The sequence below is a fragment of the Sinocyclocheilus rhinocerous genome, unplaced genomic scaffold (genome assembly GCF_001515625.1).
Source record: "Sinocyclocheilus rhinocerous isolate Xijiao unplaced genomic scaffold, SAMN03320098_v1.1 scaffold285, whole genome shotgun sequence".
Classification (NCBI taxonomy): domain Eukaryota; kingdom Metazoa; phylum Chordata; class Actinopteri; order Cypriniformes; family Cyprinidae; genus Sinocyclocheilus; species Sinocyclocheilus rhinocerous.
In genome coordinates, this window is record NW_015630288.1 from 1,074,165 (window position 1) to 1,091,013 (window position 16,849).

Here is a 16,849-nt window from a genome sequence, read left to right on the forward strand (position 1 = left end):
TGTAAAAAAAAAAAAAAAAAAAACATCAACATAAAACAAGAAAATACTGTAATTAGGATTGATTTCATGTTGACCCTAAAGAAGCCTGATTTGTAATTTTGGTTTGCAATATTTATCAAGTAAAACATTGTGAACTCTAATCTTAATAATTAAAATGACTTGTTAAAATATGCATTATAAAAACAGCTTTATTATAAGTATATTTATATCCTGTTATATCCTATCTGCCTTTTTAAACAAATAATTTCAGATCTGTTACCTGTACATTTTTCTTCATGTTCTATTTTCATATGTCAGATGAATAACGTTAACACTTGGTATTTAATTGTGATATGGTATAACAAGAATATATATGGCAAGAGCATTTTTCAATTCTTTTCCTCCCTATTATTTTCTTTTTTCTTTGTATTCCACTGTAACAGTATGAAAAAAAAAAACAGAACATAAACAGCAGATTTGTGGTCTTCTCTCCTGATTTAATTTACAATATATCCCATAAATAATGCACTGGAATACACTAAGAATCTTGTTTCCTCTCCCCAAATCCTCATGTCTCCTTCCAGATTTTATTTTTTTCTGATCTATGTACATAGTAGTAAGGCCACCTAATATAAAGTGGGACCTGTACTTGTTATGTATGTCACATGATATAGATATATATTACTACAGTGATATTTAACATGTCTGTAATATTGCTGTAGAAAAATTGAGGTTTTAGGGTTATTCATGGTCTCTTGAAAGTAATTTGCTAATGCTTTTACAATGTATCCAGTTTTTGACAATTCTTATTATTGTGTTCACAAAGTGAACCTTTGTCTGATTATTTACACTTTAATCAAAGTTACTTCCATAATTCATGCAAAGCGTCAAAGGGTGTAGTAAAAAGGTGGATAAACAACAAAAAATTTGCATTACTGTGAAATATGACGAGGTAATTGCTAAATAGTTGCCAGCAATCGCTTTTATCACAGATATTTTAGTAGAATTCGGCAGTATGTTTCAAATTCAGCAAGCAGAGAAAATCCACCAAATAGAGCCATAAAATATTCAACAGTAAACAAAACATCCATTACCTTTTTCATGGCCATTAGAGACAATCTCTCTGATACTAGGGTCTAATATATTCCTCTACTCTCAGAGAGAGAGGGAAGGGCACAGAAGTAAAATTAATCAAACACAGAAAGTCAGGGACACACAATACTTGATTAAGGTCACACAAGCCATCACAAAGTCATTTGGCCCAATAAAGCCTCATTTTCTTGATCCCTCATGCCCAATCTCACCAACGCCTGTCCTCCACAAACAAACATGGTTAGGGCTGCTAGACCTAAAAGATTAATGAAAGAAGGGAAGAGAAATGTTGCAACTCATCGGTGGGACACATTGCATCATCACCAAATAACAGCTTTGTCCCTCTAACGTTTTGATGTGACCTAATTAAAATAAAATAATGCAATAAAATCTACTCTAATTATTCTGTCAATAAAGTCCACTTTTCACATAAAATAATACCTTTAGTAAATACCAATGTTGGAAAACAGACAAACATATCCAACAAAACACATTTAGTTGAACACAATTTACCCTCCACAAACAGCTGTGAAAGGTAATAATGCTGTAAAATCCATGTAATAATTTCACATTTAGGTACTGTTTCTTACAGAAACCCCCTCTAGAGTAACATAGGAGGAAAAAATGTTTAGCATCTCTAGCATTAAATGTATCAGTGAATTTCTAAATTTAGAGGACGAGCTACAAATGGTGGGCACAGTTTACAAACCTGTCTGTGCAGATTACAAATCTAAGAGTACAGTTGTCAAATCTGAGAGTACAGACTTCTAAATCGAGGGCTCAAATTACAAATCTGTGGGCAAAATGAGGGAACTGTTTACAATTTCATGAGTACAGTTCATAAATGGAGCACCGGTTGCAAAACTGTAGGCACGAGATTATCAGAAAACATTCTTCTACTGTACATGACCCTTGGGGGACTTCATACTTTCTCATGCTGCAGTAAATAGAATTCACAATAGGGAATTATGTCAATTATCTCTGTAACTGCATGGAGTCGCCTACTTCTTATAGCGGGGCTCATTGTACTGTGCCCTACATGTACTGTGTTAAAATTAAGGAATTAAGAAATTTTCCATGCTGTGTTTTAGGGCTAAAGAAAACATCTGTAAACCCAAGGGATAATGAAAGAAATAATTTCCGAATGAAAGAAATGATTTCTGAAATTACCTTATTTATGTAAGTGTATGTATTTACTTACAGTGTACTAGAGATTATAACGATACCAAGATTTTTTTTTTGCAGAATTATCTATCTATCTATCTATCTATCTATCTATCTATCTATCCTGTGAAAATTAACAACTTAATGAGTACTATCTTGTGTAGAATAATTCAAACCACAAGTGTTACAACTAGCCCTTTGTTTGGTTGTGCCCTGTTCTCCCATAATTATACAGTCACCAAATAGTTTTCCAGTTGATTACAGCATGGAAGCCTACAATATGGACAAAAGTATTTTGAGGTTTGTTTCAGAATCAATATAAAAGCTGATCACTGGCAAAATAAACAGAGCAGGCTTGTTTCAGCTAAAGGAAACATATGAGTAAAAATTATTTGCATTGAAGAAAATGTAGGTGCCCTTATTGATCTTATTCATTTTCATTTGGGAAGGAGGGCAACAAATAGTTTAATAGAAAGTATGCACTTCTCAAGATTTATTTAATATATTCGCACTCAACTCTTCAATAGACAAAGGAGTGGAACAGTTTATTGAACCTTTAAACAATATGGGGGAAAAAGTTAGCAAATGTGTTTTTGTTGAGTATCCTATTTGTTACATATTGTGTGATATAGTGAGAGTTCAGTAAAGATTTCATGGCAGAAAGACATGTGAGCCACGAGCTGAAGGTGGACATTTGTACAATTATACTAAAAGGCTTTTAAGACTTTAATCTGTCATTTGTTGCTCTTATACAGCAATGACATTAAAAAGAGGCTTTTGCTTAAGTATTTTGATGTTTCAGATGTTTCTCTTGACAACGCCCCGCAGCCCCCAAGTAATCTCAATAGTGTCATGCTCAGATTACCAAGATTGCCAAGATTACCAAAGTCTCAGAGAAGTCAAAGTCATTATTGTTTGAGAAAAATTATTTTAATTTTGTTGTGTGGCACTTGCTGAACTCAGCAGAAAACATATGAAAATGTTCTATAAACCTATCAACACAACCTTTTAACTGTGGGATTTTATAAGACAGCATGAAATAATAGAGTTGACTACTCACCCAGTGCTTGCAAAAACATCTGTTTGGCTATGTGCAATTTACATTCAACGCTCATTCTTTCAACACAACCTTTATTTTATAGCTCTATATAGCATCTCTTTAGTTTCAGTTGTTAGTTGAGACAAAGTTGATTCCTCCAGAGAAATGAAAGAGCAACCTCTGAGCAAAAATGTCTCTCCACACACTTTTTAACATCCTGTAAGCTTCTACAGAATAGCGGCAACCACTCAATACAGTACACAAGCACATACGCCGAAACACTTGTAAACACAGACAGAAGTAAACCACACCATGGACACACACTCACCATCAGGACGGACAAACAGCCACAAGAATCAAATGTGTGTGTGTGTGTGTGTGTGTGTGTGTGAGAGAGAGAGAGAGAGAGAGAGAGAGTCTTTCACAAACACACAATTAAGCACTGATCACACACCCCAGCCTCACTCAAGACATCATGCCACTTGGCTGGACTTCCATGTCCGACTGAATACACAAACATTAATGTCCACTACACACAGAGAGAGAGAGTCCTATCTGCTCTGTTTGTGGTGCTCAAAATGGCCCGAAAAGCAGATACTCTAGAATGGTAAAAAAGCGAAAACTTATTTAAATGCTACTAAAAACTACAACTACAAAGTAAAGCATTTAAGTCAGTTATACCATGGTCAGTCTGAATTCTTGATTCTGACTGGCTGGCAGGTATGCATTAAAAAAAAAATGTATGCACTGGTTCCAAGTCAGATTAATCACTATTCAAAATGTATGTGCTGCTTTAATTGACACACACACATCACTCGCACACAGAGATCGGAGATTGCGCTGCACACACAGAGAAACATTCAGGAGCACAGAAACTTGTTGTTAACGCTGCCTGTGACTTTTGTTAATAAAATAGCTTCAATATTTCAATACAACGAGGAGGTAAAATCACAGTTTTTGAAGTAATTAAACTCATGGCTTCATTGTTTGAAGAGAAAGATGCACAGGAACAACATGTATTTATTTATTTATTTAACATAGTAATTAACTTGAATTTTGTATTACTGTATGCTACAAATTGAGTTTCTCTAACTAAGAGTAGTTTGTCCAGTGAACGCAAACTGTTGTGTTAATTATTTTTTATTATCATTTTGTTGTTGAGCCAAATCATTTTTTTTTTAGATTGCAGACTGATCATAAGCACGGTCACAATTGCAGATGGACATGTTCTATTCCTCCATTCCAGTGGACTTATTAGTGGAATCTTTCATACATTTTTGAGATATTGAGAGCTGCACATAAGCACATTATATGAAATTGAACATTGTTTGATCCATGTTAAATAAAATTAAATGTAATTGTTAAATGAAATTATGTTAATAAAATTAAATGTAAAATGTAAATCAAGTACAATGTTCTATAGGTGGCATGTAAAACTGATTACCATGCTTTTTTCTTTTTTTTTTTTAGAAATGACAATATGGGTGACAATTATGCTTTGGACATGTTTTGGGTATGAGAATTATTCATATAGAAAAAAAGTATATTAATTAATGAATTACATAGTTTTTTTTTAAAAATTCAGTTCTGAATTATGCACAAACCTGGTGTCTATTTATTTATTTGTTTATTTATTTCCTTCCATTTAGGTCCAATGTTATTAAGGTTTTCCTGTGCCAAGACACTTGCCCTTTTTTTGTTTTTTGGTGTGTCTTTATGAAATGCCTCAAAACTACACACACAGCTCTTACATCTCATTTGTCATTGCGTCTCAGTGTGTCCTATTGCAATGTACACATCATGCCATATTTGACATCACTTATATTGATTGAATATGTCTTATCATTGACGTGACATTAAACCTGGCATGACACGTCTTGACATGGCATATTTGAATGTGTGCAAGCAATGACAGGAAAGATTTTCAGGAACTTAAATATGGGTGTATTACTCATACAACAGCTACCAAACGGCTTTAAATATAGCACACCAGTCATATGTACCTTTTTTGTAGCCCTGTATTTGAACAGAAAAGAGCAGTATGAACACTAAATTTCTCCTTTTGTGTTTCACGGAACATGTCAAAACAGCTTTGTGTTTGCATGAAGGTGCATAAATGATGACATATTTTGTGGGTAAACTATTTGAACTGTAAAAAGTGATACAGTATTTGTGATATTTTCTTAATTTTCTTAAATTTAACTTCTTTTATTTTTAAACAAGACTTCTCAAATACCACAACAACTATATGAGGAAGTGTTCAAGAACAACAAGTTAAGAAATCTCCTCTTCAAGTGTGTGCACATTCTAAACTTTTTGAAAGGACATTTCCTCTGCAGACTGACTTTCACGTCTGTCTCGTACAGTTATGGTTTACCTCGCCTCTGCGAGCATTGTGGGAAATGTCAGTCATATAAACCTCATAAAGCAATCTATCATCATGTAAGTCACCTCTCTCTGTGTATGTTTTGCTCTGTGAAAACGAGTGCAAGAAACTTTATTTAACAATTTACCACTTGCTTATCTCAGCAAGCTCCATTTATAACCAATAAAACACACACACACACACACACACACACACACACAAACAGACATAAAATATGAGCATGTTAAACATTTCATATATGGTGTTCATTACTCATCATAAAATTCATAAAATATTGCTTCCTAAAAAAGGAAATAAATCCAAAACAATATCCATAAAATATATGTATATTTTCCATACACATGAAGCTTATAATGTTTAGAAGTAAACATAAAATCTGCATTAGAGAAAAAAAAAAAAAAAACATAGAAAAAAATAAAAATAGAAAAAAATGCAAAATTAAATACAAATATTTATTGGGAAATATAAAATGTAATCATAATGAAATCTGCTGTGATATTAAATGAAACTGCAACATAAATGTCAGCTACACATTGAATAAACCTGATAAAACAGCAAGGTAAACCGTGCAGCTTTAGAAACATCTATTCCTGTCTTCTGGACACACCCACATACGCGTGCACACACAAACTGTGTCAAATTAGGTGTAAAAGCTCAGTTCTGGTCCCTTTAAAGCAGGTGTACCTTGAATACAGGCATCTGGCCGCTGTGAACGCGTCTCTTTCACATGTGCGGATCCTGAATCCTGTCCAGTAGATGTCTCCTTCTGTACTTCTGCCTAGAAATGTACTGTAAGTTCCCTTTTGCGTCTGTTTTGTTCTATTTCAGTCTACCTGTTCTTTCGCTCTCTCTGTGTGGATTTGTCTCACTCTGTCCACGGTTTCATTGCAAGTTCCACAACATTTGCTGCAGACTCTGAGTGTGTGTGTGTGTGTGTTAGCAGCTGCTCTGAGGCGCGACTGTGCTGCTGAACAAAATTACTGGAGAGAGAGAGCGAGAGAGGGAGAAAGAAAAGAGAGGAGGACTGCCCATGTCCTGTCTCTCTCTTTCGTTCTCTTTCGTTCTCTCTCGTTCTCTCTCTCCAGAGACAGGCCACTGTCCCGCTCTGCTTGCTGTTATTTTTAGAAGCGGCCAAGCCGTGAATCAAAGGCTCGCAAAAGAAACAGGCACATGTCATACATACGCCAGCAGATCAGGGGATCTCTATCTCACACACATGAACACACACAATCCCTGCTCAGCCATTTGTGCAAATTTCATCAGCCATGGTGTAGAGAAACTGCAAGATGCTTGATTTCTGTGAGGAGGGTTGTACATTGTGTTCTCATAATGCATTACAGTGAAACCTCAATATATCTGCTATAATAATTTAGTTTCAGCAATAATGGCCAAAGATAAAGCCACCTGATCTATAGATACATGATAGATCCTAGTACAAAGGCACTTAGTCAAGGTCACGTGAAACCTTCAGTCCTTCAGCTCTCCAACAATCGGTTAAATCAGAGATGTCACATTCATCACATACACAAAGTTAAAACCAGCCTGAAATAACAATTGCAATTCCAATGGATGATGCACAACGTCTGTTTTAAATAAAATGAGTTCATATTGTCTAAATTGCAGTGCATTAATTAAATCACATTAGCCTGTATGATATATATACTCATTAAATCACAGTTGCACATCAGTGTCATTAAAGTCTCATAGACCCTTTACTAAAATCAGTTCATCCGAAAACAATAAATGAGATCTGTCTCAGAATCCATTTAATTACCATAAAACATATCTGCCATGCAGGACTGACATAACATTAAAGTAATGAATAGTCTAGTTAAAGGCTGCCCTCTCTTTAAAGACAACCAAACAAGATCCATCAAAAGCTGAATATTTCTGTTCAAAGCTTGACAAGAGAATTGATGAAGTGAAATTAAATATGATAAAAAATCGAGTCGATGTGCAGTATATGTGGCCATTTGTAAAGACTGAGAGCTAAGTCATATTTATAAGGCAGACATCAAGATACATCTTAAAGACATAGTTCACCCAAAAATGAAAATTCTGTTATCATTTACCCATACGTTCAATAATCTTCAAAACACATGAAATAATACCAATATTAAATATATTTTAAAGAAACCTGAGAGATTTCAGGGCTCGCAAAATCGCTAGCCTGACGTCCCGGGGCTATTGTGTTTTCCAGTCGGGCTACCAAAATGTATCACTGCCCTGCCCGACGGGCTATCTTGAATAGTGATATAAAAATCCCTTCCTTGATTCGCGTTGTTCACTCGCTTGTAGGGGTTAAATTGATCATAGTTTATCATTTACACGTGTTTCTAAGTCTTACCAATTTAAACATTCAAGTGTTTTAAACCATTCATGCGCATGAAGAATTCAGTTCGTGCTCGCACGAACACAGAATTGATTCCTCTTTTGCTTGAACGGACACATACACGCAAAATTCTCAAAATAACTATCTCGGCAAGTATTTTCATGTCTTAAATGAATGTAAATAGTGGAGAAAGAAATCGCACGTGCATTATTATATTGGATCCATGCATTCGGTCTTAAAGGGGCAGCAGCCTAAAAATACCTGCTGTTTAAGCGCCACCTGCTGTCAGAGAGTGACATTTGCGTCTCATTCAGCCCGTCTGCTGTTTTTGTTTCGTTCAGATTTTTTATGTAGTATCACAAAGCTAAAGCCATTTTGTTTTTGTTTTTTTTGTTTCAAATTTCACAATCTAAATAACATGTATGCAGCATCTTTGTTTGGATCGTGATTAAAATACACAGGCAAAACCTTAGTTTACTTGCATGGAGAAATTTATTTTATTTGTATTATTTATTTATTTGATTTGGGATTTGTTTTAAAATTTCAAGTTAGTATATTGTTTGACATTTTCAATTTCACAAATTAATGTGTAGCCTTTTGGTCTGAGAAATAACAAAAGGACACCTTTTTAAAATCTGTCTTAAATCTAATTTTGTTAAAAAAAGAAATTGTGGGAAAATTGTATTGTGAAATCAGTATCGTGAATTATATCACATCGTGAGTTGAGTGAATCCTTACATCTGTAACAATTAGTCCACTGAAGGCGTGTTGAAGTGAGAACCCAAGTGCAGTTTATTTACATAAAGACAAAACATAATCCAAAAGACTTGACTTGACAGGAACAGACTTGACAACAGCAGAGTTACAACATCAAAGCTAGACAAAGAACAAAGGCAACATGAGGGCTATTTAGATCAAACAATGAGGGTCACATGACAAGAACCAACCAATGAGAAACAAGACACATGACTAAGACAACCAATGAGAACATGACACATGAACCAAGAAACCAATCAGAACATAACACACAGACAAGGGAATCACATGACAGAACATGACTGTGGCCAAAATACAAAATAGAAGACATGAAAACAATGAACATGACAAAACCCAAAACAGACCTTACAACATCCCTATATGCTACTAGTTTTTGCTGTGGTATCGAAGTAGTAAATTGTTATTTAAATAATAAGTGTTACTTAAATAATAAAGAACCATATATTTTTTTTGCTCATCTGAAAAATTATCCGATCTGTGACTCAAAATGTGATATGATAATGTAATATAATCCAAACCATGAGATTTGTGATCTGTTGCACCCCTACTCTCTTGACTTGTTATTTGAAGAAAAAATACAATATCTTTTATTCGGCTGGTTAAATTCATTTTTGGGCTACCAAAATCTGAAGAATGCCTGCCCAAAGGGCAACCAGAGATTTTGAACTTTTGCAAGCCCTGGATTGACCATTGAATGTCCATTCCAAAAGTAAAAGTAATCTATATAAATCAAAGCAGCTTAATCCAAGTCTTAATGAAGAGACACAATCGCATGATGATGAACAGATTTAATTTAGGTTTTCATTTACATATAACATTGATTAACCCACTATCCCTAAGTCATCCCTTTAATGACAGAAACACAGATTTACAGCACAGCCATCTGTCTCTGTACAGATTATATTCGCTCATTACGCTCTCCTAAAGAACAAAATGAGAAACGGTCAGCAAAACTGTGTTATGTGTGTGTTTTAACTAAGTGTGTCTGAACCTTTTGCAGGAATTCACACAAAGACTACCTGGACACTGTTTTAAGCTAAGTGAGCTGCCAGCCTCATCTCATCTCATCCTACATATTTGTAGGTAGTTGCATGTGATTTTGGCACTAGAGCTGTGAATAAATTAAAAATAATAATTAATTGCACAGGTGTCTGTGATTAATCACACCTAACATTAAAATTTGTGATAACACTTTAGATTAGGGAACACATATTCACTATTAACTAAGAGTTTTCCCTCAATAAACTCCAAAATTGCTGCTTATTAATAGTTAGTAAGGTAGTTGTTAAATTTAGGTATGGGGTTTAAGGATTAAGGGATCTAAAATATGGTCATGCAGTACTTATAAATATGTGCTTTATAAGTACTAATAGCATAATAACAGTCAATATGCTAGTAATATGCATGCTAATAAGAAACTAGTTAATAGTGGGAATTGGTCACTAAACTAAAGAGTTACCAAATTGGTAATCATGTACATACTAAAACCAAAATATCTTTCTTGATGAAAGTACTGATACCAATACCAAAATTCATGTAACAACTTTAAATAAATCAAATAAATGTATATCACATGTAAAATAAACCCATTATGTCCTTTGCTATTGTTTTAACAAGTTCAATTTTTTTTTCTCTCCTGTATTTAATATTAAACCCTGAAATTAATGCACCATAAGGTTGAGCACCATTCAGAAATGCCTAATTAAAATATGTAATCATCAAACTTGTGTTCTTCATTCATTGTCAATGTAATTTAAAAAATTGTTTAATTAGCTCATATGTAAAGAGTTAGATAATGCTTTGTTAACAATATATATATATATATATATATATATATATATTGGGTCTCGTACTGTATCGCGTACCTTGTCAGTGTCGTGCGCTTTGCTTGGACTAAATGTAAATGTAAATGTAATGTAAATATATATATATATATATTTATGTATATATATAATATATACATAAGGAGATCATTTGACAGTCATGTATTTCTGCTCATAAGTTACTTTTACCCATCTTACACACACTCAGGGACTATCTTTACCTCACAATAGCGTGCGTATGGACACACACACATACACCTACTCTCTATCGTGTGTGTGTGTGTGTGTGTGTGTGTGTATATTCGTGTCCATACGCACACACGCTATTGTGAGGTAAAGATATTCCCTGAGTGTCCAGCATGACGCAAGAACCCTTGAGCGGTCAGGGGTTATTTTTAGCCTCTTCCAGGAGTGTCACAGAACAACGACTGCAATAAACAATGTTTCTATAATCCCTGGACATAAAACTCCTCATGTCAAACTTGGGACATCACACATAGAAAGGACTACAGCATGCTTATGAATTACTCATGAGCTCATGCTGAAAAACGTTCAACAAGAGACGTGTGCTTTATTAAACACTGAAACACACATTAAACATTAACTGTTCCAAAAGTATAGCCACAGACACATGATATTTCACTCAAAAAAAGAAAGAAAAAAAGAAAGAAAGAAAGAAAGGAAAATTCTGTCATCATTTATTCACCCTCAAGTTGTTCCAAACCTGAAAGGAAAATTCTGTCATCATTTACTCACCCTCAAGTTGTTCCAAACCTGTAACTCATACAGGATTGGAACAACCAGAGGGTAAGTAAATGATGACAGAATTTTCATTTTTGGGTGAACTATCACTTTAAGTCTTAACTGAAAACTTTTTATGCTTTTTGGCCATTCACTTACACGAAAATGGCATTTTGGGGGCCTGAAAATGCAGACATCTGAAAATGGATTTCAAAGTGCAAGTTTTTGAAAATTATATTGTTATCATCTCTGTGTATACTACAAAAACACAAATTTGTTAAAAAAAACAGTGACACCATCTGCACATGTATTATGTGTTCAGAACATCATTGTCTGTCATGTGATAAACAGAGGCCTTGTCTCGGCAGAGGCAGCCAAACTACAAACTTCACCATTTAAAAAAAGGTCAACAGCCAATTTAGTGATACTGTAAGGAATTTTCTCAAGAAAACCATTACTGATGTATAAAGTAACTGGCATTATTGTGTACAATTGGGCAAGTACAGGTGCAACATTTCATTCACCAGCTCCAATGGTAATCTGAAACATGCCCTACATTTTTTTCTATTTTATTAATTGCCTGCTAAAGTTACAAAATTGAAAGAGGATTATTTTGTTGTGTTAGGATGAAACCAATTGTTCTCATTACATGTCAGTAAGCTTTGGTTTTAAAATAACAGTTTTATGAAAGACATTTACAATTATTTAGTTCAAATAAGCAAGTATGTCAACCTTGAGTTCTTGCAAACATTCTGAACAATCACACAGAAAAGAAAGCGACAGTTTAATTGTCCAGTTAGGTAAATGCATAACTGAAGTTGTCTCAAAAATAACATCATGGTGCATATCAGTTAATATGCAGTTAATGTGCATATATGTCAGCAAGCTTAAAGCAGCAACATTTTAAGAATAAAGTCAACATTATGAAAATATATCTAAAAAGTGAACTCAAAGAGGACAGTGTTGCCAAATGCTTAACATTAAAACTTCTTAGCATGACTTGATCTTCTAAAATGTCAAATGAGAACAAAATTTCTCTCACATTCCCCTTGACATTTCACTACCTACTGTGAGATGTTCAATTAAAAAATCTATTTCAGTAACTTAATTAAACTGAAGAAAACTTTTCCACACAATCATGCACAACAAAATAAGAACAAGTCAGTTTAACTAGAATAAGTCAATTTAGTAGCTAACAGTACTGTATATTAGCATGCTAAATTTAATTTCATATATTATTATGTTATAGCACAGCCATTGCTTGGACTGAAAAACACACTGTTATCATCATGCAACTGTCCTCTGTCTGTCTGAGTTTTTATCTTATTAACTGATGCATGTCTGAAACAGAAATGAAATAATTCTAATAACAAATTACTTTTTAGACTATTAGAATGGTTACAGTTGCAAAAATGCAACATTTACTACTGAATTACAAAAGTGTGCATAGAGTGACAGTTTTATGCAATTAAAGTGCAACATCACATTCTTAATGTTTTTGTCTTCAAACGCCAGGGAAATAAAGTAAATAAATCAAACAGTAACTGAGCCTGTGTTCACTGAGAGCAGACAGAACACACTGAGTTTGTAGGTAGACCACAGGCAGCAATAGCATCATTACACCGCACAATGAAATGAAACATGTATGGAAGGAAATGACAGTTAGATGACATTTCCCATGAGTCTCCACGTGGCCGTTAATCCAGCTGCCCTTGTGTTTGTGTCAGTCTTTGACCAATGAATGTACAAGGACATTTGAAAATTGACATGATTTTTGACATTTAAGATTATATTAATTTCAGGAAATAATAGGGTAGGGTTTTCTTGGACCATGGGAACCTAGAATGCATTGCTGCATTTCCTGGAAAATAAGTCGTACCTGAAAATAAATTGCGGCGTCAAAGTCAAAACTGCATTGTTGAGAGAGGAAAAAAAAAGATGTTGTATTTTAGTATTACATTCAGAAATCATTATAAAGAAAGAAAAAAAAAAAGAAATATTTATAAACATATATTTTAGTTTCCCTCACACCACAAAAAAAAAAATGTATTAATAAAAAATCCTTTAAATTTAATGGTACTCAGAACAGAACAGGAATGAAAAACAAAAGTATAAAACAAACCGCACCATTTATTATAAACAATATTTATTCTAAACACCAAGCCTAAACAAATGTATTTAAAATTGAACTGAAACTGTCGCTGTGTGGGAAATGTGCTATACAGATAAACTTGGGTTTAAGTACCTCTCTCATTCGACAAATCCAGATGTGTGCACTTTACACATGTTTTGTGTGCTAGATGTTAATTGCAATATATATGTAGCTTTGGAATATAAATATGTTTCAGATGCTAAATAACAGGTGACTTACAGTATATTCTGGAAAATATCTGTCATGACCGGTGTAGGCAGGAAGCTGTCATATTTAGAAGTTCTCAGAAACTCTATAATTGGTGTCCCAAATGGCAGTCTAAATTTGCTCACAAAAGTTCACAACAGCACCACTGACCACCAACACTGAAGCATCAGCTGTCTTCACTTCACTATTCTCCCTACACAAATGACTTGACAGACCCCTCTGTAAAAATATAATATTTCTATTCATTCATCCTACAAAGGATTTCACATTTGGTATGACCACACACCATGCAACTGTAAATAAGTCAGCCGGTTATGTGACACATGCATTTGTGCCAGGACTGGATGCACTACCTTTGACGTCAGTGACAAAAAGTATGGGTTGTATCCTCCCTTTTAAAAGCTGATTGGTCTTTTTTATTCACTATAACAATGCATGTGTCATGGATCTCTGTTCTAGAGCACACACAAGAACAAGATCGAAGATGAATGTAGAAGGTAGTCCACAGGCAAATAATCCACATAAAGAGAACAGCAACAACACATCCAAATTAGACGAGACCCGACAACAAACGAACAGAAACAGACAAACTTGTACACATATAAATAAGGCTAATTAATGACACACACCTGAACTAAATAATGAAATCAAATCAACAACCACGACAACAAACTCTATAGAGGACAAGACCAAACCAAAACAAAGTCCAGACTGAATGATATCATGACAGCATGATTATGGCTGGCTTAATTTTATTATTTACTTTTGCTATTGTTTTTCCCCTGCTGTCTAAAAAACCTGTAACTCATTTTGGGTCACTTTGAGAAGTGCAGCCATATCCAAGACACACACACAGACATTTACACTGATCCGCCTTGTTTCACAGCTCCAGTGAGTCCTTCTTGAAAAACCCGTCTGGAAACCCGCAAACAGACAGACAGACAGAAGGATGGAACAGAGAGGTGAAGAGAGCCACAAAGCAAAATAGGGGAAGAGAAAATGATTGAAAAGGAGTCAAAGCTGATTCAAAGGCTGATAAAAGCATCTGTGATCAACACGCACCTTCTCTTTCATGTCAATGGAGAGCAGAGGAATAAATGATAGCAGGTGCGAGATCTGACTCAAAGCCTATTGGACTAATTCCGTGTTCCAATCAATGTGGGATATTTCTACTAAATATCACAGACTTCCAACCATATCAGCATTCTGTTGACCGAAGACTCAGAGCACATAAAAAATGCCCATACTAGCATTTGTTTTGCAGGTGTACGAATATTAACCGGAAGGAACATTTACCCTTTTATACACTTGTCTCTGCAAACATTTGCCAAACAGATTTAGTGTCAAAACATTCACTCACTGATGCATTTGTTTCCTCAAAAGTGATTGTTTATCATTAACAGAGTGCCACCATGTTCATGTGACATCATACATATCCTAAAAGAACCAGTAGTTTAATCCAAGTCTGAAGCAACATGATCACTTTGTGTGATGAACAAAGCAACATTAAAGCTTTTCTAGTTGATGCTGTACAAGTTGATTTTGAAATATACTGTACCTACAATCAACGTATGAAAAGAGAATGAGTGATAATAGGAGACGATTGGATGAGCAACACGATCCAGAAAGAGATTATTACCCAGTGTGTTCATGCTGTTCAGAGTGAAAATTGTGCCACAGACTGTGATGTCTATGGACTGACAGCTAATAGTACAACAGATGTCAGCACTTCAGAACAATTTCCTTGCAGCCTTCAGTATGCTGACAGTAATCTTGAGTCACCCGTACTCATGCAGTCATTGAGTGTGTGACCCAGAAAATGGAGAGACTAAAGGCCTTAAAGGAATAGTTCATCCACAAATGAAAATTTGCTGACAATTCACTCACCCTCAAGCAATTCAATACATAGATGAGTTTATTTCTTTATCTGAACAGATTTGGAGAAATTTAGCATTACATACCCTGCTCACCAATGGATCCTCTGCAGTGAATGGGTGCCATCAAATAAAAGACCAAACCGCTGATAAAAACATCACAATAATCCACAAGTAATCCAAAGCAATATTACTGATAAGGACTCATATTTTAGCCACGCAGAAGCAATGGTATGAAGTTAAAAATGTCTTGATGGATTTGTTTATAACAAACATCAAGTGTAGCATGTAGCGTTAGTTCTGGCAGGTCACGTGAGTCACGCGTGCATCAGCTGACTCTCAGCTGATCCGTGTCTACCTATAGGGATACGACACCTATCACAGCACCCATATATAAGATCCTTCAGTATTATCAGCAGCTTTTGCATTGCTCAATAGCCAGTGTTGCGGAGTAACTAGTTACATGTAACGGCGTTACGTAATTTCATTACAAAATAAATGTAACTGTAATCAGTTACAGTTACTAAGAAAAAATGTGTAATTAAATAACAGTTACTTATGAAAATGTTAACGATTACAAAGGGGGTTACATTTGAATATTTACACACATCCACATACAGATTTAATTGATTTATTTCCCAAATTGCACTGACTACTCTGAGACATACGGCCCTATAATTTCCGTAACTGTAATCAGTTACAGTTACTAAGAAAAAATGTGTAATTAAATAACAGTTACTTATGAAAATGTTAACGATTACAAAGGGGGTTACATTTGAATATTTACACACATCCACATACAGATTTAATTGATTTCTTTCCCAAATTGCTCTGACTACTCTAAAATATGAGACATACAGCCCTATGATTTCCGCGATGCGGAAAACATGGACTGGTTGGAATTCCTATAACGCGGAAATGTCACGGAACATGCAACATTTGGATGAATAAATCAAAAATAGGTCAGTACAATTGAATCAAAATGTGATATGGACTAGGGTCTGTAAATATTCAGCAGCAAAAAGACAATATATGAATGCTGCACGTTCTGTGTGTCTCTGTGGATATAAGCGCACAGGTGGAGCAGAGAAGCAAAATTACTGTTCAGGATTTCAAGTGCAGGTCAGTTTCGTCTGTAAATATGCTATAGTTTTGTCTTTGTTTACTTAGTTAAGCAGCAGCAGCCCATTGCTCATCAATCATCACTCAAAATACTGTATACTAAAGGACATCATTATCTACTGTAAAGTTACAGTAGTAATTTAGCAGACAAATAATCATAT

At 34.7% G+C, this 16,849-nt stretch overlaps 1 protein-coding gene across 2 annotated transcripts in view; it reads right to left on the bottom strand.

Moving 5' to 3' along the window:
- The window catches only part of LOC107739979 (regulator of G-protein signaling 3-like), a 96,814-nt gene that overhangs the window by 77,685 nt on the left and 2,280 nt on the right, over nucleotides 1–16,849 (bottom strand). The window contains exon 1 of one of the 2 annotated variants that reach the window (XM_016552248.1): nucleotides 6,345–6,631. The exons of the other annotated variant lie outside the window; for it this stretch is intronic. Within the exon in view, the coding sequence (XP_016407734.1) occupies nucleotides 6,345–6,359 (15 nt within the window). The 5' untranslated portion in view covers nucleotides 6,360–6,631. Of the gene's footprint in view, nucleotides 1–6,344; nucleotides 6,632–16,849 lie in introns of those variants that run through there. 2 annotated transcript variants of the gene reach the window in all.